Genomic DNA, 23,604 nt, shown 5'->3' on the forward strand with positions numbered 1-23,604 from the left:
GGTGGATAATGGTAATGTTACAGGCAGTGTTGGTATGTGTGAGTGCTCACGTTGGAGCAAGTGTGTGTGTGTGTGTGTGTGTGAGCACGGGCATTATAGCGGTCATTAGGACAGATATCTGTGTGGTAATGTGGAGCAGATGTTGAGAAGAAAGGGATCATTTAAAAAGGGCAAATGTAAATAAACAGTCAGGCAGCTTGGTACCCCTCCTCCCTCCTGGACCCTCTGAAGTCACTGAAAGAAAACAGTTCATCAATCTTCATCACAACCATTAATATTGTAGTATCAGAGGGCATTACAACACATATGTTGACGCCCCTTCTTAATGTTTCCTCGCAAACCACATCTTTTATTACCATATAACAAATCCACACGTTACATATGTACAAATATCCTGACTACCTTGTGTGTGATGAAAACTGCTGAGGAGGATGTAAAGTATCAGGGTTGTGTCACAAAACACAGGCGTCAGTCTGTGTTGCAGGAGCGGTGCTGAACTTGCTCACCTTGTGAGGGAGGAGCCAGGAGCCAGGCGAGGGTACAGACGGGACCTGTACATGTTCACAGGAGGAAGAACCTGCCGGTGTCTCCTCCTCCTCCTCCACACTGGATGCACACACTTGCTGCTCTGTGGCTGTGCATACCTTTGGGGGCTTTGGCGTGGAGTTTAAGTCCCTCCTGCGCATGTATGTGTTTTTAATGTCTGTCCGTGTGTGCACACGTCGCCTTCTCCAGAGCAGGGCAGAACCCCCCCCTCCCCCCCACACCGCCTTAGTGTGAGCGCCGGGGAGCCCTTACATGGCCACTGAACACAGACCCTTTGCAGTCAGAGGGTCAGAGGCTCACGCCACACTGCTGTCAGAGCAGATTGGTCAATGAGCCGCTCCTCTCAAGGAGTCAAGGTGCTCGCAGAGTAGCGCTCTGTGGGTATTTGTTTGTGTTATGTCATTTCTACATTAGAGATAGACAACTTGTCTGCGTCCTTGAAACATTTTTGGGATAATTTAGGCTGATTGTATAATTGTATCCATCCTTGAATTAAAACTATGACCTTTTTAAAAAATAATCAGTTTTTTTAATTTTGGTTTTGCATTATGAACACAATTTGATAATCCAAGCATACCTAAATAGATTTATATTTGCCACTGGACCCTAATGCCTCAATTCTCCCAACCTCAACCCCTGGCCTCCTAGGACTTCATAGTTCATCACTCTTCGTTAGTGTTTTTTCCCCCCACCTTTTTTCCCCTTCTTCATAGAAATGTTGTATTTATGTTGGGGGGGGGGGACACTTAAACCATCTCACAGCTGAAAATTACACATGTAATCTCTCCCAGAGGAACTCCACGGAGAAATAGAAAAACAGTCCATGAAGTGCAAAAAAACAGTGGTAAATCACTCTCTGTCACCTTATCTGGGTCGCTTTAAAGGGTGTTCAAGACCGTTTTATAACTCCACTTAACATGAACGCTGGTGGTGCCAAAGGCTTGAGACTCAAGTTACCTTGACGTGACTTTTTTTTCTTTTTTCTTTCAGGATTCCACAAGGTATAGGTGGACGCACACATTTCAGTCGTCAGTTGTTTGATTCAAAGTAAAATTGAATCTGTTTTACAAGTTGTTAGGCCCAGACACGACTCACATCCTGTCAACTCAAGTCTCGTGTTCAGTCTTACCAGAAGACTAAAGCTGAGATATTGTGTCCTCAATTACCCTTCTCATTTAGGAAATGATGATGATTAAATAGCCATGAGCAGTTCCTGAACTCCTCACTAAAGAAGAGTCGCTCACTTCTTTACATTTAGAACTTAATGAAAAAGAACTCATCGCTCATATTCTAGTGACACATCATGCAGGGACTGAAAAACTCAGAGCCAAATATACAATTTGTTATAATGGTATTATTGCAGCACTATAGAATATACTGCATATGCTTTAGAAATACAAGTCTGCATCAGATGCACAGCGGGTCCCAGTAAAGCATCACAGTGATATTTTGTTTCCTTTTGAAGTTGAGGGCTATTTTTGAAGAGGAAAAGTGAAAATCCAGGGGAAAGAAATATCTCAACAGCCAACTGCATTTCAGTCCCAGATATAAGCGAACCCCGTTTCTGAATAAATAAAATAAAACAAAAAAAAAACACCCTCCATTTATTTCTACCGCATTAGGCCACAACCGTGTTGCTGATCTCACACACACCCTGTTCGGGTCAAGTACAGCTGGTGTCTTTTTACACATTTGAGCTAAATTTGACCCCAACTCGTATACGTATGAGTGCCATGTAGACGGGCTCTTTATCAGCGGGCTGTTTATACGGACGCACCGCATTGGTCCGCAGAGTAATCCCCTCAGTGATATTGGGAGTGTGTTTATCAGCAGGTTTGGGTTTCACCTTGTGGTCTGACACAGTAGCATTTGAGAGGCGTGCACAGAGCTGTCCAGTGGCAGGTGTCTAATCTGTTTGGTCCACAGCTCCAAGTTTCTTCACAAGTCTGCCCCTGCAGCGAATCTCTTGCCAAACATATTTCAGGCTTGCACTTTGGGTAAACCGGGACCCACTGGGTCACCAGGCAAATGGCATTTAATATAAACAATTTAATGGCACGTGCTCTCCTCTAAAATACGTATGCTTTAGTTCGGCCAGTGCTTATGTTTTTTTTTTATGCCTGAAGAATTGTAAACTTCTATTATAGGAAAACACATATTTTAGTGGTTGATCCAACGCCAATAATACCTGTGATGAATGTACAACAGGATGCCAAGATAATTACAATAATAAAGTGATTTATTATTCTCAAACAAACAAGAAACCACGGTTTACTCTTGTTATTCATTAGTCTTATATTAGCACTATTTTCAGTCACCACTGAAAGTCTCCCCGATGACACCAACACTGTCGTATCTACTTTTAGAGTAAACACAAACCGACGGAGAAGCTGTTGCTGGTGTTCCGACAAAGAATACGATAGTTTTACTGTGTGTCTCTATTGATAGAGCAATATGCAAATACTAATTATGCATTTTTTTCGATTGGCAAAAAAAGGTACATTTTACTCGTTCGCGTGTAAGCATGAGTATTTAGCCTAATAGTTCAATTTAAATAAACCGTGAGTCGCGGCCTTTAGGATTCACGTAGCCTATCCAATGGCCTTTATTTCCAGTTTTGGAGAAGAAGAAAAAAAAATGTTTAATTGATATGACGAGAGTAATAAGAAGCATTTTTTCCCAAACACCCCGGATTGTGCGTCTGAACGCTCAACAGTAACAAAGTCGGAGTGAAGGGTACAGACCTTATCCTCCTCTTTTCTCTTCTGCTTCTTCTCTTGTCGGATTATTTCCCCCATTTCCACACGTGGGAACGGTTTCACCCCTACTTAGTATTCTCACAATGTAGCAATCCCAACAATGAACCGACACGCCATTCAAGCGCAGGGGAAGCCAGGGACCAAGTTGTATTAAGTTGCAGGGAGCATCTCCCCTGCAGGCTATACCATGCCTCTGATGAAGGGTTGCACATCCTCTCGCTCCGCTCCTCCAAGTAATCATGGGGTTAATTGACTGGCTTTCATCACGCCCAGAAATAGAATAAGTATAATCAACGATCAAATATATATCCTATATTTTAATTAGTGAGATTTTTTTTTACACGATATGTCCTATATAGTGACCATGTTGAGCTGAAATACAGTGACATCAGATAAGCTGTCGATATATGCTATGGAAATACAATATATGATTGAAATACTTCCTTTAAACATAATGATAATAATGATATTAATAGTAATAATAATAATAAATAGGCTAATTACAGTGCAGATACTCAATGCAGACTCTTCAGGAGCATATATGTCTTGTGCATTTTGATAAACAGCAGTTGGGGAGACAGAGCTGAATGGTAAATGTGGACATGCTTGGGAGAAAAACAAATATATGATAACCTATAATATGTATAAAAAAAATAAAATATCTACAGCATAAAAGCAGTATAAAAAAGTGGTCTGATTTATTTTTAAGGCGGTTTCAATAGTGAGAGGATCGTCAGGCATGTCTTTTCCTGTTCCCTGTTCGGGATAGTTTGGTAGATCATCCTCCGAACATTCCCCGTGTATTTTTAAATTAAGAAAGTTAATCGGAATGACTCCATCACCCGGCTCTGCGTTTGGTTTGCACCGTTGTAACCCCACACCCCCTCCACCACACACACACAAACACACACACACACACACACACACACACACACACACACGCACACACACACACACACACGACACAATTCACAGTGTTTACCTATTCCCACACAGATGATTTACACCGCAGGAATCGTGTGTATATTGTCCCTGTGAAATGTTACTTCTTCAATCAATTCTGAGAAATCGACGCGATATCTAATAAAACTCTTAATACTCTCTGAGGGGACATTGCATCGAACAGTTCAATCCTCAGGGGACCAGCAAAGAAAAAACATAATTATGCTATTTAGCCGGCTGATGTGTCGCAATCACTGCTCCAGCACACTCTGTCAGATTAAAATAGAGGGCCCGAGTAGAGGACATTAAGGCTAAGGGAATTATATAAACCTCAGGGGAGATTTCAAATTGGAGAAGGGGAAAGTAAACTATGGAGATTAATGGCAGCCATAAACAAGAGCATGCTGTCCCACTTCAGTGGAGGTCAACAATAACAACATTAATAATAATAATAATAATAATAATAATAATAATAATGATAATGGTAATAATAATTCTGTGCCGTTTGAATTACACTGTAAAAACCACAGAATAAACGAATGTTAGTCAGAAATGTCAGGTCAAATAATAAAAAAGAAAAATAGGCCTATACATTTTAGTGGCCCAAATCTCTTCCTTTTTTGAGAATGCCTCAAAATATTTGATAATAGCAATAGTGATCCTCATAATAATCACAGTAAATTGTTGTTTAGTTTTATTTTTCTTTCGTTGAATGTATAAATCCAGCATTAATAAATCAGCAACAAAAAAAAAGCACCTCTCTTTCTTCAGTTTGCCTCGGAAATACCCTTCTGGTTTTTTTTTGTTCTGCATGTCGGTCAAGTATGTAATTTGTGCTTTTTTTATCCACTTGTCAAAGTTGCTATAATCCTCGTAATAACTGTGATCATTGTGTGTGCCCCATTGGCTCCACTTCCTTTTAACCAGGCCATTTGATCAGGGATGGGTTTCCGTGACGGATTAACAAAGAGTCCCCCTGAAATTAGGAGCAAGTGTGACACCTACCTGCAGAAGTTGGAAGAGTTAGAGGACAGCGCCTGGCTACCGGCTGCACAGTGTAATCGGTCTGTCTCTGCATGTGTGCATGACAGCTTTCTCCCTTTCCTCCAAACACCAGTGTGTCACATCTAACGCGCCATTAAAGAGACTCTCCATTAATGATATATAATAGGCCAGTATGTTCTAAATGCATGGTCGCGTCCCTTTTAACAGCTTTGCCACGCCTTGGAAAATAGTAATGAGCTCTAAATTTGGCATAAAATCGAGCTCATTACCGGAGTTCACCACCTGATTGCTCTGCATAAAACACGATAGGTAATTGGGTTAAATGACTGCGCCTCGGTGTTGTTATTATATCAATATCCACTTTTAGAATCATGCTCAAGTAAAAAGAGGGCCTCGTTGTATTCAAAGAAAAAATTAAATGGTGATAAGCCATTGACCAAAATGTACTTCTGTGTTGTTTCCAACATTTTTCAGTCACAAAAAAAAAAACTATGAATATTTGCACGACCCAAAATGAAACTGAACCCTTTTATTGTTTAGATATTCCAACATCTTTATGCTGAATGTAGGCCTTTACTTTCAGTTTGTCAGAGCTCTCACTACCAAAATGGTTTACCATAGAAACATCTGTCACGGTGCAAAATTGAATTCATATTTCGTGTAGATAAATTGGCCTTGAAGCACTTTTGACACATGTCAGGCAAAGCCAATGGCTCACCAAAAATAATCGCTGCACAAGCATATATTTTCTTTCCATAATTTACTTCAAAGATAGTGTGTTGTCCATTTTAAATACAAAAATGCTACATTAAATATACATGTTAGTCTTTAATACAAATAGACTTAGGCGGCTGCAGCGATTAAGACCATTCTCTTTACACTTTAGGATTAACCATTCAGAAACTAAATCTTTGAAGATAAGCATTTGCTCTGAAAATAACATGTTCTCAGAATTTGCTTCATCATTGTCCTTTTTTCTTTTCGTTTTTTAATGCAACCACAAAGAAAATAAATAAAAGTCCGCACTGAGTGGAAAATAATCAGGTATTAAATGTTTGACATACCTTTCTTTAGTTCATAAGGGGAGTCTTTACAAAGATCTATCTGCGTTTGGCTTCTGACTTTCTGGCTCTCCCTTACCAAAGCCTCTGCTCTATTTAACACAGTCTGGTTTAATCCATTGAAATGTGCCGTGGAGCCCGTGGTTACCGAGCCGTGGTTACTGTGAAGATGTCCAAAACTGCCCCCATAGTTCGTGTAGCCGGGGTAGAAGGGGGAGGTGTAGTACAGAGGCCTGGATAGGACCGTGCTGTTGGGGAGCGGGCAATGAGGGGAGGACCGTGATGGAGACGCGTTGGTGCCCATTGCTGCGCTCTGACCCAAACCGGGGCAAGCCTGTGGCGCCTCTCCGCTGCCCTTACACCTGTCTGAGGACGTGGCGATCTCGGCAAGGGACCAGAGTTTGGGTTTCGGGGCCGAAGGGGGCGAGTGGATAACAGAGGTCACGTTGCTGGTCACCGTACCCGGCGCATGGCTCAAATCTGACGGCTTGTCTTGCTGCGCAGCGGCCTGGTTCCCTCGGGGCACCGCCGAGGGAGACGAAGTGGTTGGTTTTGCGGAATCCGGCAGCAACTCTGTAGTCCGCTCCTCCTGGTCTTTTAACTCCGAGTCGCTCAGAAGGGGATCCGGGTCTTTGCCATGGTTCTCCTCTTTAAATCTGTCACAGCCTATGTCCCCTGGGTTCAGCAGTTTATGATCTAAAGCACAAATAAAGAATAGAGTTACTGCCAAATAAGCGTGACATTAAAACGTTGATGAAACTGGAACATATGTTTCGGGCAATCGCGAGGCAAACTGGAATCGGATGTATAAACATAATTAGGCTATTTATGCACGTTTCCCTTAAAAACATTTGTAGCACATGCTATAAATGTCCCTCATAAAGATGTGTGATGTAAAAAAGGTGAGCGAATTGCTCTCCATAATTATGAAAGAGTACAACAGTGTGATATAATTAAAGTCTGAGCGTACAGCAAGTTGACTATTTTAATTCACAAATATATTTGCAGCACTAATTATTATCGCATCGCTCATGATGATAATAAGCATTCATCAACCGTTCAAAGCTGGAATATAATGAGCATACAAAGGCGATATTTTTGTAGCCGAATACCCAGCGCAATACACCAGCTGTATCCTTATTATGCAGTTAAAGATAAATTGACTGCTAAACACTTTGCGTCACCAGCAATTTCAGCCCCCGAGAAGTCAAACGAGGGGAGTTCAAGGTGATTATTATTTAAAGCAATTGTCCCATTATAAATAATATACCACCATTAACCAGCAATCAATTTTGCACCCTGAGTGGAAATGACTGCGATGAAAAATTGATGATTTTTTTTTTTTTGGCTTTTTTTTTTTCTCTCTCTCTCTGCACCACCAACCTGCTTCGGTGTCTGTGGAGTCTCCCTTGTCTGTGGGCTTGTTTGGCTCGTCGTCGTCGTTTTTCTCCAAATCAATATTCTCGTCTTCCTCCTCATCCTCGCTCCGGTTCCGAGGGGTCCAGGTCATCTTGTTCTCCTTCTTTAGCCTCCTCCTGGCGTTGGCGAACCAGGTGGACACCTGGGTGAGGGTCATCTTAGTGATGATGGCCAGCATGATCTTCTCTCCCTTGGTCGGGTAGGGGTTCTTGCGGTGCTCGCCGAGCCAGGCCTTCAGGGTGGCGGTGGCGTCCCGGGTTGCGTTTTTACGATATGCTGGGTCACCATAGTAGGTGCCCAAGGGTGATGCATAAGGGTGGTATCCTATTGAGCCGGCCATGCCCGTGGTGTGGTCATAGGGAGAACCCTGTGATACAGAAACATAATAATGAAAAAGTGTGTAAAAGTTCGCTCACATTCATTTTTCTGGACTGCTTCAAAAATAGTTAAAAGGACACACAAACATGAACACATGCACGCGCATGGACATTTGCGCGCACCGACGCACGCACGCACGCGCATACACACGCACACACATACATGAATACACTGGTTTTAATCCAGTAGTTCAAGTTTGAAGTTAATGTGTATGAAGTTGTTTTTAACATGACTGGGTATTTGCAATTTCAGTTGCTATATGCGTTTTTATTATTATTTACATTTTCATTTATATGTCAGCATGAAGCGAATATTATTCTCGCCATTAAAATTCTACAATTTGCAATTATGACAACGTATTTACATTATGCACAAAGGGCCTTATACACTTGTGCTTATTTCCCTATTCTACTGGGATCAGCCTTTGTAGTGCAGCCACGTCTGAATGAGTTACGTGTGCTGCCACGAGAAAACAACAAAAGTGAAAGACAATTTTCCTCCGTTTTTCTCTTGTCCAAAGTTGCAATATTTCAGTTTTACAACTGGCACAATTAATATGATTGCAGGAAACATGCAGTGACCTAAATTGCCATCACACGGCGTCGGTTATGAGCATAAAGCTTCGGCTCAGCATTGTCCACGCTTTCTCATACAACAACTACAATTTCCTTAAGAGCCACGTAATATCACACAACGCAGTTGAAATACTTCTGTCCCCAACAACATGCTTTCTTGATCTGACATTCTGTAACATTATATTCACGCACTCCCTAGTGACGCACATTTGCCTCTTAATCGCTTGACTCCGCATGCACAGTGAGTATTTTGGACTTCTATAACGAGCGAATATGTCCTCGCTTTGTATTTCCTATTATATTTAATAATCACCTTTAGTTTACTCACCACGTACGAGGTGAATGTGGCAGCCGCTGCCGCGTCCGCACTGTATGGCAAGTGGGAGTTGTAGCCTGGCGAGGCGCTGGTGAACGCGGTAGATCCGGCATAGGGCGCAAAAGCAGATCCCGAAGAGGATCTCCCAAGTTCCTCGGTTCTGGGTCCCGATATCATGCTGGTGCTGTACGCAGGGCATGAATACAGGGCTAGAGACGCAGACGGCTGGTACAAGTAGCCCTGAGGATACGCCATGCTGGAGCCCGGAGAGTCTAAGCCACTTAACTTGCGCACTTTCCTCCCTTTATTTTCTCATGCGCTGCTGTCGGAGCGCATAGAGCCGTGTGTCTGCAGACCAGCTGCCTGCCCCCCTCCTCCTTCTAAATGACAATGGTGAAGGGGAAAAAAAGTAAAAGTGATTAAATAAAGAGAGGCTTAGGTGTTGGGTGGAATATTTTGGTCGCTGCCGGCCAGCCAGCCACTGTCCGTCGGCTGTTTTGTCTCGTTTTGTTTTTCTGTTGCTTCCTTATCTGAGTTGAACCCTCGCTCTCATGCCCGCGCAGAAGTTTTTTTTTTTACCCGTCGGACGGGGGGTTTGCTTGGGAAAATGTCCTGCCAAGATGCTAAGTTGAAAAATTGAGGATCCTGACGCTTACTATGCTCCTCCTCTCGGGGTGTAGTCACCGAAGGAAAAGGCGAGCTTATGCTGGGTAACCACAGCCCTGCCCAAATCCATGCTCTCTCCCCCTCTCTCTCTTTCTCTCTCTCTCTCTCTTGCTCTTCCTTCTCACCCCCTCCCTCCCTCTCTCTCTCTCTCTCTCTCTCTCTCTCTCTCTCTCTCTCTCTCTCGCGCATTAACTAACAATCCGTCTCATTCTCTATTTCTCTATTTTTTCACCCTTTAACAAGGCTCCTTGCAGTAAGTCTCAAGTGCGCCTGGCAGCCCCCCTTTGGATGGCGACATCATGCGAGTCTGTCAACTCCCAACTTTCTTCTTTTTTTTTCTTCTTTTTTTCCCCCCATACACGAAGCCGTCACTTTCACACTTGATCAATAACAAATCGGCTGTTGTGTGCCAGGATGTGGGGATATGGGCTTGCAAGATACCGGCAGGAATTAAAAAAGGCGCTCCACTGCTGCGCTCTCTTTTTGTTAATCTTTCTTTGTTGGTAAAATGTCGTCATTTTAAGTATATGTGCGTTAAATCAACAGACTTGATGCTCCGTGATCTCAGCGCGCCTTGCGTTAAAATCCGCAATGGGGGTTTTCAAATGGATTACGACTGTTGTGCACGTCGACTTTCTAACGCCAGACGAATTTTTCTTTGGTAAGATATGTGACAACTGAAAAGTGAAAGTAAGATGGCGCAAACAGCAGCTGGCCGAACACATCTATGAGAACAGTTACTGTGTGTAAACAAACTTTGCCTTATCGACATTTATGTGCTGTGATTGTTGAATAATGTTCTGTCTGCGCCGTGTTTGGACGATTTACTGTGGGCGACGGCTAAATAGTTTTTGCAATAGATCCTGGAATAAACCAGTCAGATACACACTCCCAGAAAGTCATAAACCCTCAAGCCAGGGCAGATTAGTGCCAACTACACCAAATCCGCCTGGACCAGTGGATGTAATCTCATTTGATCACTGCAGATACGTTTCAGTGGTGAAATACTGGAGCCAAGATTTATTTAATATGCCACTGTTAAGCGGCAATTACCTTGTTTAGGCCTATTTCACAAATATTAGACTTCTGTTATGCCATAGCCCAGGGAAGAAAAAAATAGTATTAACTTTATTATTGTTGAATTATTTCCTGATTTAAAAAGTCAAATAATAATTCAGAGAGTTTTACAATTAAATCAACCTGGTTTGCATGATGCGCTTGACTAACGTTGCTTTGAAAAAAATTAATATATTAATAGGCTATTATAAATATTATTCACTTTTTTTATCAGCCATCTACAAGCCATTTTCATCCTGGTGATTGACTTTCCAGTTCAAGTCTCAGATAAGCCGAAAGGGATCGCTGTAGGCGCTGCTAAAGAGTGTGTGCACACGCTGTCACGTGTTCTTTTACGCTCTGAAAACCTCTAGAGAGCAGAGAATGATGACGCTGGTACAGTGGGAGCCGACGCACACTTCAGAGAGGGAGAGAGAGAGAGAGGGAGGGAGAAATAAAGAAAGAAAGAAGGATGGCTGGCTGCACAAAGCGACCCTACCATAATCAGATGACAGTGATACGATGAGACCTACAGTGGTGTCACAGCCTCCTGCAGTGTTTAGACAATCTACTAATTACTGGAACTTTTCTCATAACAGCAGCTACAGGAAGAACCAATTGAATCCGCTAGTGCTGACAGTTCTCTTTGCTTATGTTAAATATGGGGGGAATAGCATAGCATCATTATTAGCTACGGTTATGTATCCCTTAATTATTGTGCGTCATTTCTATACCGAAGTACAAAAAAAAAAAATCCACATTTTAAAATAATTTGTGCCACGTGGGCCGCTACAAACGTACCTGCAGAACTGGTGATATTATTATTATCATTATTATTATTGTTTATTAGATAAAAGAAGCGTCTGTCTCATATGTAATGCGCTCTGGTTCAGGCTCTGAAGTAGGAGGAGGACCTATAATTTGAGATCACGGAGCCTATAATAGGAGTTGGTTATGGCAACTGCTTCCAACTCTCAGCACTGCACTGATAGAGGAGGAGGTGTCGGTGAGTATAGATTTGCTCCTTTGCGCTTTTTTTTATGTGGAAAAGTGCATATGCGTTTTAGATGCGTAAAACAATAGGTTGTTCTCAGGTGATCCGATTCTAAATCTCTATTAATGTTGTTTTGACGGCGTCTAACTTTTCTCGCTTCCTCTTCGTTACCGCGTCGTCTTCTTTTATTTTCCCTGAGCAAACGACCCCGGGATTGACGCATGAAAACGGCTTTACGTGGCAAAGACGAGGCGAATGAAAGATGATGCATGCCACTTAAAATGCCCGAGGGAGCAAGTGTAATCTAAATTGGATATAGAGGCTATTATTACACAACATTATGCGTTGTGGCGGACTAATTGCGCGGCCGGGTGAGTTAAACAGTAAGTTAATGTCGAGTGGCGGACAGGTTTCCGGAGCGCACAAGGTCAGCTGCACTGCTCCCAAGCCTTTTGGTGGTATGGAGAAAAAAAAATGCTTGAAGTATTCATGGGATTTTTAACCATTCTAAATCTGTGTCCTAAACCGATTAGTTGACACCAATTTTTCTTTGATGTATTAGCTGAGGGCTTTTGCCACTTGGAAGCCAATTGAAATTCAAAACAGTTTTCGCTGCAAATGCTTTGGGGAGATCTGCTGCAAATAATGGATGTAATTTATTTTTGACCTTGCATTTTTATTATTTTTTTGAAGAGGGGATTATTAAATGATTAAACATATGTGCACTATGCTATTTGACTAAACAATTGGCATCCTTAGCTATTATTTTTGTTAAAGCACAGCAGTAATTTTACCTCTTTATTCATGCATTTTAAAATGTGAATGGCATCGGTTATGTCTATAGTTTTATTTATTTTTATTGTACTGACTGTTAAAAGAAATTGTATTTAAAAAAAATGTGACTGTTTGTCTTTGTTTTTAATTTGTTCAGATCCATGTTGAGGAAGTCTTCTCACGTCACCAAGCAGTCAGTGAAATGCACCCCTCCTAACCCCCCAAACACACACACACACACACACACACACACACACACACACACACACACACTTACCTTACTCTGGCACCAATTAAATTCACATTTTTTACTTTTTGAGGTAATAATTATTCAACAGTGGACACACAGGCATATGTTACGCTCAGTTCTGCATTCTAACTATATCACATTTTGTCTGTTTCAAATTTAATTAGCTCTGTAGTTGCTGTGACTGTTTATACAGAAAGGTTTAATATTTTTCCAGATAAATATCTCATCTTGCTCACAGGAGCTGATACACAAATCATGATTTGATGATTTTATTTGGCTTTGAAAAAATCACACAATTTACATGGAGCACAATGAGCCGATGTGGGTTTCAGGAGACAGAATCCATTTTCTGATCTCTTTTCTGTTCTTGTGATCTCTTCTTCTTTTATTGACCTGAATGAAGACGTATGGAGCCAGAGTGTGTGTTTGGTTTGCTCCTGATGGGGCCTGTCTGCCCCCCCCCCCTCTCTCCCTGCTCCCCATGATCCCCGCAAGGCTGAGTGGCAGGGCTCTGGATTGGCTAAGTGATGAAATGATGACCCTATTATGAGAAGCGATTCCAAAATGAGAGGTATCAGACAAAGATTGCACCCTTCTCTCACTGCCACGCCGTCCTCCCGCACCACACTGCCAGCTGTGCAGATGATGATTGATTCGCTCGAGATGGATCACAGGAAGCACCCATTGATTTTTCAGTGTTTTATCAAAACTATTTATTTACAGTTGTATCCAAAGGGCATATCCAGGTTCACCCGTTACCCACTATTCCAAATGGGGGATGTTTTAAGAAGGATAATTCTCCCTCCTTCATGACAAGACAAATGACCTGTAATATTATTTCAGAAATGAGTCAATAGGCTCAGTGACTGAACGAAAATTGACTGCATATAATGAAGCCTGAGTGTGACTATGGGCTCTTTCAGGGGCCCTGCTGCAGACTCCACTGTCAGCATATATACAGTGATGCCAGACCTCCGAGTGTTCAACACACAATACAGGCCTGCTCCTACAGCTGGGACAAAATAAACCTCATGTTAGCGAATATCACAGATGGTGAATCCACACACTCAACATCCCCCTCACCAGTGTCTACCTGTACATTTTGATTCATGATGTGAGCGTTTCCGTGCCTGACTGTTGTCTAACCAGACCCACGGCTAAATAGCAGGTTTTGTTTTGAAGATGCTATAGGTGCCATATGGTAATCATCTAAATCCCATACTACTCAAAGCTCTCGGGGCATGTAGGATGTAGTCCTTCCTGCAATGCCTCCATGACGGTAAAGTGATACAACGTACAAATCAAATGACTATACCAGAATGCTAAAACCACAGTGTGGGAGCTCTGCCCTAGATATTTGCTCTGACTTAATCCAATTGAAATAGTATGAGTGAGTTGCAGGGGCTCCCAGGTCTGTTGCCTGCTTATGTATGTGATGCATAATGGAAGTTGACGAGGTTGGTGATAGATCACAGCCCAGGTAATGTAAACACATTAATCCCTCAGGGTTCATGTGCATGTTCTTTCTCTCTTTTTCTTCTTTCTCTTTCTGTCAGCTTCTTTTTCTGTTTCTCTCTCCCTCCCCCCCCTTTCCATGTTCATCATCTTCCCTAAATGCGTTAGTGGAGCACAAAACCAGAAGCAGCCCTAATCTGTCAACATGCCCTTTAATTGGAGGGAAAAAACAACACGTGCTTCTGGTTGTGCCATTCCTAAGTGCACATGCCAAAGAAACACAGAGTTCACGGAAGAAGTGATCCCGGGAGAGCTGGGCATAATTAAAAGTATCTTTTAATAGGCTTGTAATGCTGAGCCTGACTCTTGTTGCCTTAAGTAGAGGGCAAACTCTGTGGCTGGAGACGGACATGCGAGGGGCTTCTGCTGAGGGAGCCTGTAAACGATACGCTGCCCGGCCGTCATCATCAGACATGCAGTCTCTAACTCAGTCGCCACACTCGGGACAACAACCACTTTCCACCCCTGCCGCGGACACCTCCGCTCTCCCATTCCCATGTTCCTTTGTTCCCCAAATGAGGGGATTCTCCTCCACAACATCACCTCTCCTCCCAGGCCACTTTGGCAAGTTGTGTTCTACTGCCTACTCGCAGCACCAGTGGGGAGTGAGAAATGGGACTGAGGGGTTGATTTGGGGCCTGCTACACTGTAATCAAATGAGACTGCTTAGGGGAGAGGAGAAGGAGGAGGTGGAGTATTATGTTCTGCCGTGCATTCCACTGCAGCATTGTTGCTTTTTTTGTTTTCGTCAGGGCGGACTTTGATGCTGGATCCCCTTACCTTTGTAGTCCCGGCAGCCATGTTTCATAAACACAGAATAGGAAACATCCTCAGCATTAGAAATTTAGATTGCTGCTTTCCTCCTGCCACTCTGCATTCCGCACATGCCCAGTCGCATTCTCCTTCTCCCTCTGCTGAGGCATAAAGTTTCCTCTCCCATGCCTCTGATACATTTAAACGTCTTACAATCAGCCCCTTTTATTTGGTGTGTCATGTATAATCTGTGGCAACAACAATGCCAACATGGTTCTATGTTATTTTCCCTCTCTTGGTACTGAAGTATTCCGCTGTCGCTGTTTTGTTTCAGCACAATTGCCCTCGCAAAGAAGCGTACTTGCTTGAAATTGAAGAGGTGCCAGGTGTTCAATGTAGGCCTTGCCTTTATAAATGAGTTTAATGTTAATATCAAGCTAAGCATGCTATAGCATACTCCTTGCTTTCTTTTATCACACAGGGAAAAGGCAGTGCTCACTTGTCTTTGTAGTTAACTGAAACTCTCAATGGGATACAGTGTAATGCTATTCTAAATCTATATTAACTCATTAAAGCCCAAAGTGTTCAGCTCTGCTTCACATTTTTTTATTGTCTTACTGCAGTCTTGACAATGTGCTGTATTCTCAGCAGACTAATTTCACATGTAATTGAATATTGAAATGTCAAACATTGATGAGAATCATGGCAAAATTATGAAATTACCTCTTTCGAAAGGGCATTTTTATTCGACATGATACAGATTATACTTCTGCCGCCAGAGACGTTTCTTCGCTGTACTGTGCTCAGCCCCAGGTCCTCCTCCTCCTCCTCCTCCTCCTCCTCCTCCTCCTCTTCTTCGAGAGTATCAGTTTTGTCCAACATCTGACACACTGCCCTGGGTGATTGAGCCAGACGTGGAAAGCCAAAGCGGAGATGCTCTCCTTAATGCCCGACACCTGGTGCAGATTTGGAGGGGATTGCACTACAGGTACTGTCTTACCTCTTTCCCAATCCCAGAAAGTCCCTGAGGTATTTCCTCTCCTGTCCGCGGCTGTGTTTGTTTCTCCTCAGCTTTGCCACCCAACTTCACAGCCTGCGTTAAAGTCGGCCCCTGTGTTGGGATTAGGGTGATAAGGGGTTGAAATATGAAACCATCATCCCTTTGATACACACTTCTCTGATTTGTTAAGGTATGTTTTTAGGCTCCAAAAGATACCAATAGGATTAAAATCTATTCAAAGCGTAACAAGCAAGAGCTCATGAAAAGAATTCTGTCAACGGGCCAGAGCTTTATTTTGTAAACGAAAAAAAAAACAAATCAATTCACAGTTAATATCCATTTAGAACCCCAGAACAAAACTGTTACCTGAGTCGCATGATTAGATGTGTTTCCATTCAACAAAGAAAGGAAGGAATTTCCCCAGACTGACTAGTGATATCAGAACATTTCCAACGCCAACATCATCAACTTCCTAATCCCACATGTGCTCTGCCTTGTATCCGTCTGTTCCTGTTGTTTACACCCCCTCCTGCCCCCCGCCACACCCTCTGTCAGGGTGTGCTTTACAACTGGACACGTTACTCAGGAGTGTTGCTGCTCACCTTACAGCTTGCAGGCACATCTGTAGGCTGTGCTGGGACAGCATCGCTAGCCAACAGTAACACATCAAGGACATCAAAGTCTGGCAGCCCGGGCCGCACCACCTGAGCATGTTGATTGCAATGCACCGCAGTGTCACCTGACCTGGGGATGGAGAGGATTTTGTTGTGCCAAGTGGAGGCATTATGTCCAGGAAGTGCTAAATAGGCTTGCTACCAGAGTACACAGTGTAAGCATACAGCTTGACAGCAGTATTTGCAGATGAAAGGCTTTTGAATAGATATTTTTTTGGTTGTTTCAGAGAGGTTCGAAGCCTACGTTTTTGAGGATGTATAAATTCAAGCATTTCGGCCTGTTATTACAACATTATAATACGATACTGAATATTTCAAGCACCGGGTTGACAAAATCATAATATATAAGCTGTAAAAAATACTCCACAATAATGTAATAACCTTCCCTGGATACTGAAGTAAAGTATATTTTGCGCATCGGAGAAACACAAGCGAGTGCACACTTGCTGAGCTTCATAGGCACACTGTTTATGTTGACACATGCAACTCTCTTCCCGATGCAAATGCAATCTAAACATTAGGCGAAGGGAAGGCAAGCGTAGCCCATAAAGGCTGTGAGCTCCAAACACTTTGAACAGACAACTATCACTAATCACTCCCAGAGCAGTGCGGCGTGTAATTACTCTGCCAAACGTTTGCCTTTCACAGCTTAGCACCGGGAGCCCTGACCCTGCGCTTCCCTGTCTTTCCTCACCAACCTGCATGTGGAAGGGGAGGACCCCCCCCCCCCACCCCTTCTCTTGACTGAGGGGGTAGGCAAGCTGAGCTCCCTCTCAATATTTAGAGAAAGAGTGGAGGAGGAACGAGAGAGGGAGAAAGACAGGGAGGGAGAGGACTGAGGTTGGTGCTTCCGGCTTTGTGGGAGCCCATTTAAACAGGCTTTGAAACCCTAGCCATCCGGAGATCAGAAATAGCCTTATTGACTGCATGGGCCCAGAAGTGACTGAGCACACAGGGTTCTTAGAGTTCACCCGTCCTCGCCACTCAGAACAGGAGGGGGCCATCGCATGCTAGGGCCATCTACAAAGACTAGGGACATTCATTTTGCATCAGAAGAAAAATAATATTGGTCCGGCTATTTTTTGGTGTCACAAGGTTGTGCTGTTGTATAATATCTTTTTAGTAATTTTTATGATTTTATTTTTTCCTGCAAAGTGCAGGACCTCTAATGCTCCTCACTCTCGTCTCCCTGGGTCTTATTTACTCATATTAGTGATGCGGCTGTCAGTCTGCAGTGTGACGTGTCCTCTGTCTGGGTGAATGCTGATAAGATGACACAATGCAAATATGAAGTGTGAGGGGGGGGCCGCCTTGGCAAGCAGGTATGGTGTGTGCACCGACCGGGATCCCATAATGACTATTAGCTGGATTTCACAGCCTGCTTCTGATCTCTCGCAACGACGGGCCTTTTATAAGAGGATGGGTGTGCCACTACCCCTCCTAATGGCTCACACACATGTGCATGCACACATGTACCCAAAGACGCACACACACAATGGACGATAATATATATATATATACATATATGAGACTGTGTAATGCCATATGAAGTTTGATACTATATGCCACTTAAGTTAATTTTGTCCTTCAAAATTGCCCATATTTTTTAATTGCAAAATGTGATTAGATAGTCTTCTTTTATTCCTTTTTTTTTTTCCACTGATGAAGTTCTGAATAAATGAAAGAAGGGGTGTTTTTATATTTTTAGCTGGCACAATGGAAACACAGAACTTTGAAGCAGAAATCATCATTTCAGCATATTATAGACGCATAATGTATCCTTATCTTAATTTCTCTACGAGTCATCTTCACCATACTGTCGTGCAGTTCACCGCTGTTCTACAAGTTCATTTCGACTCGCAGTAGCTTAAAGAGCTCTCTTGGTTGCTGCATGATCTTGTAAAGGCTTTTCAGAGAGCCCCGTTTTTTATCACTGATGTAGTAATTTCACTTCATCAGTCAGTTGTGACTAAAAATACATCAGGGATTAGCTTCATGGCCGGCCTATCTCGCATGGCTTTGATAACATAATGGGGGCTGGTTGCTCGTGGTAACAGTCATCACTGATATGTAGGTTCATAACGTTCAAAACTACACTTACAATACTACAGGGTGTTTGAAAAAAAGAATGATAGAGTGTGATCTTTCTAAACTCTTCTGAAAAATGATGTGTCTCCCCTTTTAATTCCTTTGTAGGAGCATTTTGCGAAGATGAAAACAGCGCCCACCCCCCACTCCTTCCCCTTTCCCTTTTCTATTCTACACAAATTAGCTATGGTCCTGGAGGGCAAAATGACAAGAGGTTACTGGAAGACTGTGTGTTTAATTAATTGAAAAATGCTTAAATTGCTTTTACAGTTGTTATGTGGAGTGAAAAAAGGGAATCCGTGTTGCCAGTACTCAACCATAATTAGCACCCACGGGAATTAAATATTTAGCATTAGCTGTGTTGCAGCACTCAGGACACAAATTTCTATTTTAACTATGAAAGCGAGCCTGTCTTAAGTGCATGAGTCTGTGTGGACAGCTGTGCAAAGGGGAACAGCACAGGATATTTCAGCGAGACACCCCAGTGGCATTCCGGGTCCTTCCACATCACATGTGTAAGAGATATGGCAGTTGTATTCCCAAGGGTGAGGCATTACTCAGAGTATTTAGTTTTCTAATTAGGCTGAGGGCCTTTCGTCCATGCCTGCCACCACCATGGGAGCCAATGAGAATTTCCTCTCTTATGTGTCAACTCTCTCTCTCTCTGAGACACACAGAGAAAACAAGAGAGGGAGGCAAACAGAACGCGTGCGTGAAATGAGAGAGAGAGAGATACACACATGGTTGAGGGAGAAATAAAAGACCTCGGGAAAAGCCTTTGTTTATTCCAACTTTAATTACACATTGCCTTTAATGACTCCACTGGTGTGTTTGAAGCTGGAGAGAGAGGCTGTGGAGCCTTAATGATCTGTAGTAGTGGATGTCAGCCGAGCCTTAAAGCCCATTTTTAACAGTCCCTTTTGGTTTGGGCCTAGAGGCGACAGCGCAAATGGGGTTCATGCTAAGCCACACTAGACTAGACTCAGGGACCACTTGAGCGTCTGGTCAGCCTCTTTCGCTGAGGGGCCGGGCCATTTGGAGGCATCAGCAGCTGACCGCAGCAACTGTTGAACTTGTCAGTGTGCATCAGGTTACCCACTAATGAGAAGTAATAAGGGTTATCCTAACTTTATAAGACTTTGATCTTTGTGCATGGTGGAGTTGGAGAAGGTACGCTTGGAACTGGAATTGTATGTGTGCGTCGGGGAGGGTGGAGAGAAGAGACAACACAGAGGTAATTAAAAGCTCTAACTTTGGAGTTTGGATGAACGTTTTCGGAGTGCTACATATTGTAGGTTCAACCGAAATAGATGTCTTGGATTAGCCACCCGTGGGAGATAACAAACGGACTGGAAAGTTGTCCAAAATCCCAGTGGTCACACACAGTTGCTGTCAAAGTATAATAAAGGGCCACCACAAACACAATTGATCTTTCCAAACTTGGATCTTGCTCTGGGAAAGTAGTACATTAAACTCAAAACAGATGAATCACTGAATTATGTTCAATTAACACAATGGAACGTGCAGCCCTTTGAACAGCTGCGTTATTTGTTTTGACACGCAGTTCTCTTAAAATTCATCCACTCCAGCTTCAGCACAGAACGTTAAAACCCCTTGTTCTGTCAAAACAAATTCTCCGGATTATTGAAGGCTCTGAGAATTAGAATGGAAAAATCCATGCGTAAAATTACCGTCCATTCAATTTCAGGCGATATTTTCCTCTAGAGGCAAATGTGTTAATTGGGCTTCCTAAAGTAGCTCAATCCTCAGGTTATTTAATTTCCCCAAATGCCTTAGCTGTGCTGAATTCAGAGGGAATATGTGTGGAGAACTCTTCACACCAGCAAAACGGCCATTCAGGGACAAATAGCAACAATGGGGAGTAATGGAAAATAAAATAATAGTGAAGGTTATAAAAATATATATATATATATATTTTTTTAAGTGGTGTTAAGCTTTTATGTAGAACGTGGTACAATTATTTCACAAAAATGTAGCAGCAAGCCGCTAAATCACACAAAATGGTACTTAACTCAGTTGTGAATAAAACTGAGCTTGATCTGCCAAAAAACCCTCATCTTCATGACTGTCATGTCATCTAATTGCTCTGTGTGTTTTTCCCAGAGACTGTGTGCAGCTTGGTTGTTGGCCCTTAGCGCTCCAGCAGCCTGGTCAAAAAGACATCCTGGCAGGGTCCCAGGGTGGATGCATCGCCCACGCACACTGCCCTCGCCAGCTCCCAGAAGTCTTTGTGGTAAACCACTGACCGTGCTACTCCCTATTTTCCTTCGGCCCAGCAAATAATGTGTCAGAAAAAGATTATTGATAGCCCACAAAGGAAAAGCCAGAATGTTGTTGCCTCTCTGCTTCAACTTTAAAGAACAATACAAGTGCTAAACCATCACTTTGAATGCAGTGCTGCCCCGGAAACAGCACAGCATTTATTTATTCTCATTGTTGTTCTGTTTGGGATGAAATGAGTTACAACTTGCAACATGAACAGACAACAATGACATCTATTTGTTTGAAATACTGCTTCATTTTCCCTTACATTTGAAAACCTTGTTGTGAGGTTGGCAACCTTGTCCTGGGTCTTTTCAAAGGAAAAATTAGATTTCTCAAAAGGAACATTTAAATTTCCTCCCTGCTCTGTTGAGTCATTCACCGTTTCGCCCAGTTTACCAGACGCTGGCGAAGCTGTTGCTCATCTGGCCTAAATGTGGCCTGAGTGGGTGATTCTCAGACACATGAGGGAAGCTATATTTACAGAATTAACGACACACTCCATCCGCCACACAGCAGCTGCCTGCTACACTTAGCTGATTGAGACTGCAGGCCCGCTCGCATTTGCAGAGCACCGTGATTGAACAGTTGGGGCAGCTTTATGTGCGTCTTGCTCTCCTGATGCTAGAAATCAACACTGACACTCCTATGCAAAGAGCAAACACTTGCTCAGGCAGATTGACTGTGTTGGGACTGCTGGCGAAGAGTCCACCCCCTTTGTTCATCGTTTCACTTTTAATGTCGATCGGCCATCTTTATCCACATTTTCTCTTTCACGGAGACAGTGCATGGTGTGCTGCAGAGATGGAGCATGGCTCGGCTCAGCAGTGATGCTGTTAAATGAGAGAAGGAGCTAGTGATTCAAGTCGGTGTGTATATACAACACTGTGTTTTGCTGTAAAATCTGTGTTTATGTTCACTGCAGGCATAATTCACAGTGTGTGTTAAAGGGCTCCAGGCAATGCAGACACACAACTGGCAAACTATTTCTCCCCATTGTGAGAACAAGAACACAAATCTAAGTATGGCAAATAAAACACACTTTTCGAAGCTGTGTATATATAAAGAAAAAGAAACCTGGACGTGTTTGAATTTTCGTGTCATGGCAAAATTTTATTTCACACTCTACATTATGTTTGTTGCTGTATTCTCAGTCAAATCCAGATGTCAGTAACTTATACAAAGCCAGACATAAGCAGGGTATCATAACGTATAATAGGAATAATAGCCCTTTGATTTTTGGATTTCCTATTGGAACACCTGTCACTTTTTGGCAAGGGCACACCCCAGCACCAGGTCTCCTTTGGTATCGCTGGGGGAGGAGTGTCTGCATGTGTGTGTGTGTGTGTGTGAGTACGAGTGTGTGAGATAGAGTGGAAGATGAAACAGCCGCCGTGGAGGCAGTGATCACACAGACAGACGGGGTGAGTGACAGACAATACCTGCTGTAAAATTCCCTCACATCTCCCCTGATCTGTATTCATAGATCTCGGCTGCTACGCACTGCAAACTGTAGCCCACACCAACGGGCTCTTTTGGCGCACCGCCCCGCTCAGTTTCACTCTTGCAACTCACTAAACAGACCCCTTTTTCTCGCCTTCCCAAAATATTTGCCGTCTTTTGTTCTTTGTCTAAATGATGCCTCTGATCACGAGGTGAAAGCTGAAAGGAGCTCTCTGACAAATATGGACTTTTTCCCCCATCTCTTCTAATCACACCTAATTCTGCTCCTTCACATGTAGGGCTCCCCTTTTGAGTGTGTTCTTACACTCTAATACCTCAGAGATGAGTAGTTTTTTTTTTTTTCTGGTGAAGGAGTGCTCTCCTTGAGCAGCGTAATTGAGAAAAACCTTAATATTGAATGTTTATTTAGCTTTTTCCACCTGCGTCCTACACACATTGTTCTCAAATCAGCCACATCACTCTAGTCATTGATTGCAGACTGGCCAATCATAGCATAGCAGCCAGCTCTGACCTGGGCCCGAAAACTAACCAGCTCTGCTCCATAGACTCTCATGCAATTGGTTCAGATTTTCTTTATTTTCAGGCTGGTTTTATAGATTTTGATGGTCCAACGTTGTGTAATGATGATACTCGTTACCTGGAAAGATTGGAAGGAGATATATGTTTCTAAAACGTTAAGTTTCTAAGTAAAAAGCTCATGGAGCTAACATTAGCAGAGTACGTTAACTACATAATTAACTAGCATTAGCACTTCTATGCTACGCTGGCTACTAAATGTATAATGAATTCCTTAATTTCATTGTCGTCTGTCTTGTTCGCCAGGTTTATGTGGTGGTTCACTTTTTCACTGTGATAGGCTTCAGCTTCTATCTTTTTCTTTTTAACCTGTTTTCACTGCTGACTCAGTCATCATTCAAGCGCATATTGTAGACCCCTCCGTGTGCTTTTGATTTGATAATATTTATGCTGGGAGTGCAGTTAGTGACAGTGTGGGCTCCATCGTAGCTCCGACAGCTTGACGGAGTGGCAGCGGGGCTTAACAAAGGGTCAGTTCCTCTAGACTTTTCGACACTGTTTATACTCAGA

At 42.9% G+C, this 23,604-nt stretch overlaps 1 protein-coding gene across 2 annotated transcripts; it reads right to left on the reverse strand.

Annotated features, from left to right (window-relative positions):
- Positions 1-676: 676 nt before the first annotated feature.
- Positions 677-9,696, reverse strand: irx5a (iroquois homeobox 5a). 2 transcript variants are annotated; one of them, XM_031848817.1, is made up of 3 exons: positions 8,999-9,696; positions 7,697-8,099; positions 677-7,009 (listed from the first exon to the last, which is right to left on the reverse strand). In XM_031848817.1, the coding sequence occupies exons 1-3, from the start codon at positions 9,254-9,256 to the stop codon at positions 6,300-6,302; spliced, it is 1,371 nt and encodes a 456-aa protein (XP_031704677.1). In that variant the 5' UTR covers positions 9,257-9,696; the 3' UTR covers positions 677-6,299. The 2 variants fall into 2 exon arrangements, with proteins under 2 accessions (XP_031704677.1, XP_031704678.1); XM_031848818.1 differs by having other exon boundaries at positions 9,014-9,695.
- Positions 9,697-23,604: the final 13,908 nt, after the last annotated feature.

The sequence above is a fragment of the Anarrhichthys ocellatus genome, unplaced genomic scaffold (assembly GCF_004355925.1).
Source record: "Anarrhichthys ocellatus isolate YVR2014 unplaced genomic scaffold, GSC_Weel_1.0 scaffold8, whole genome shotgun sequence".
Taxonomy (NCBI): Eukaryota; Metazoa; Chordata; class Actinopteri; order Perciformes; family Anarhichadidae; genus Anarrhichthys; species Anarrhichthys ocellatus.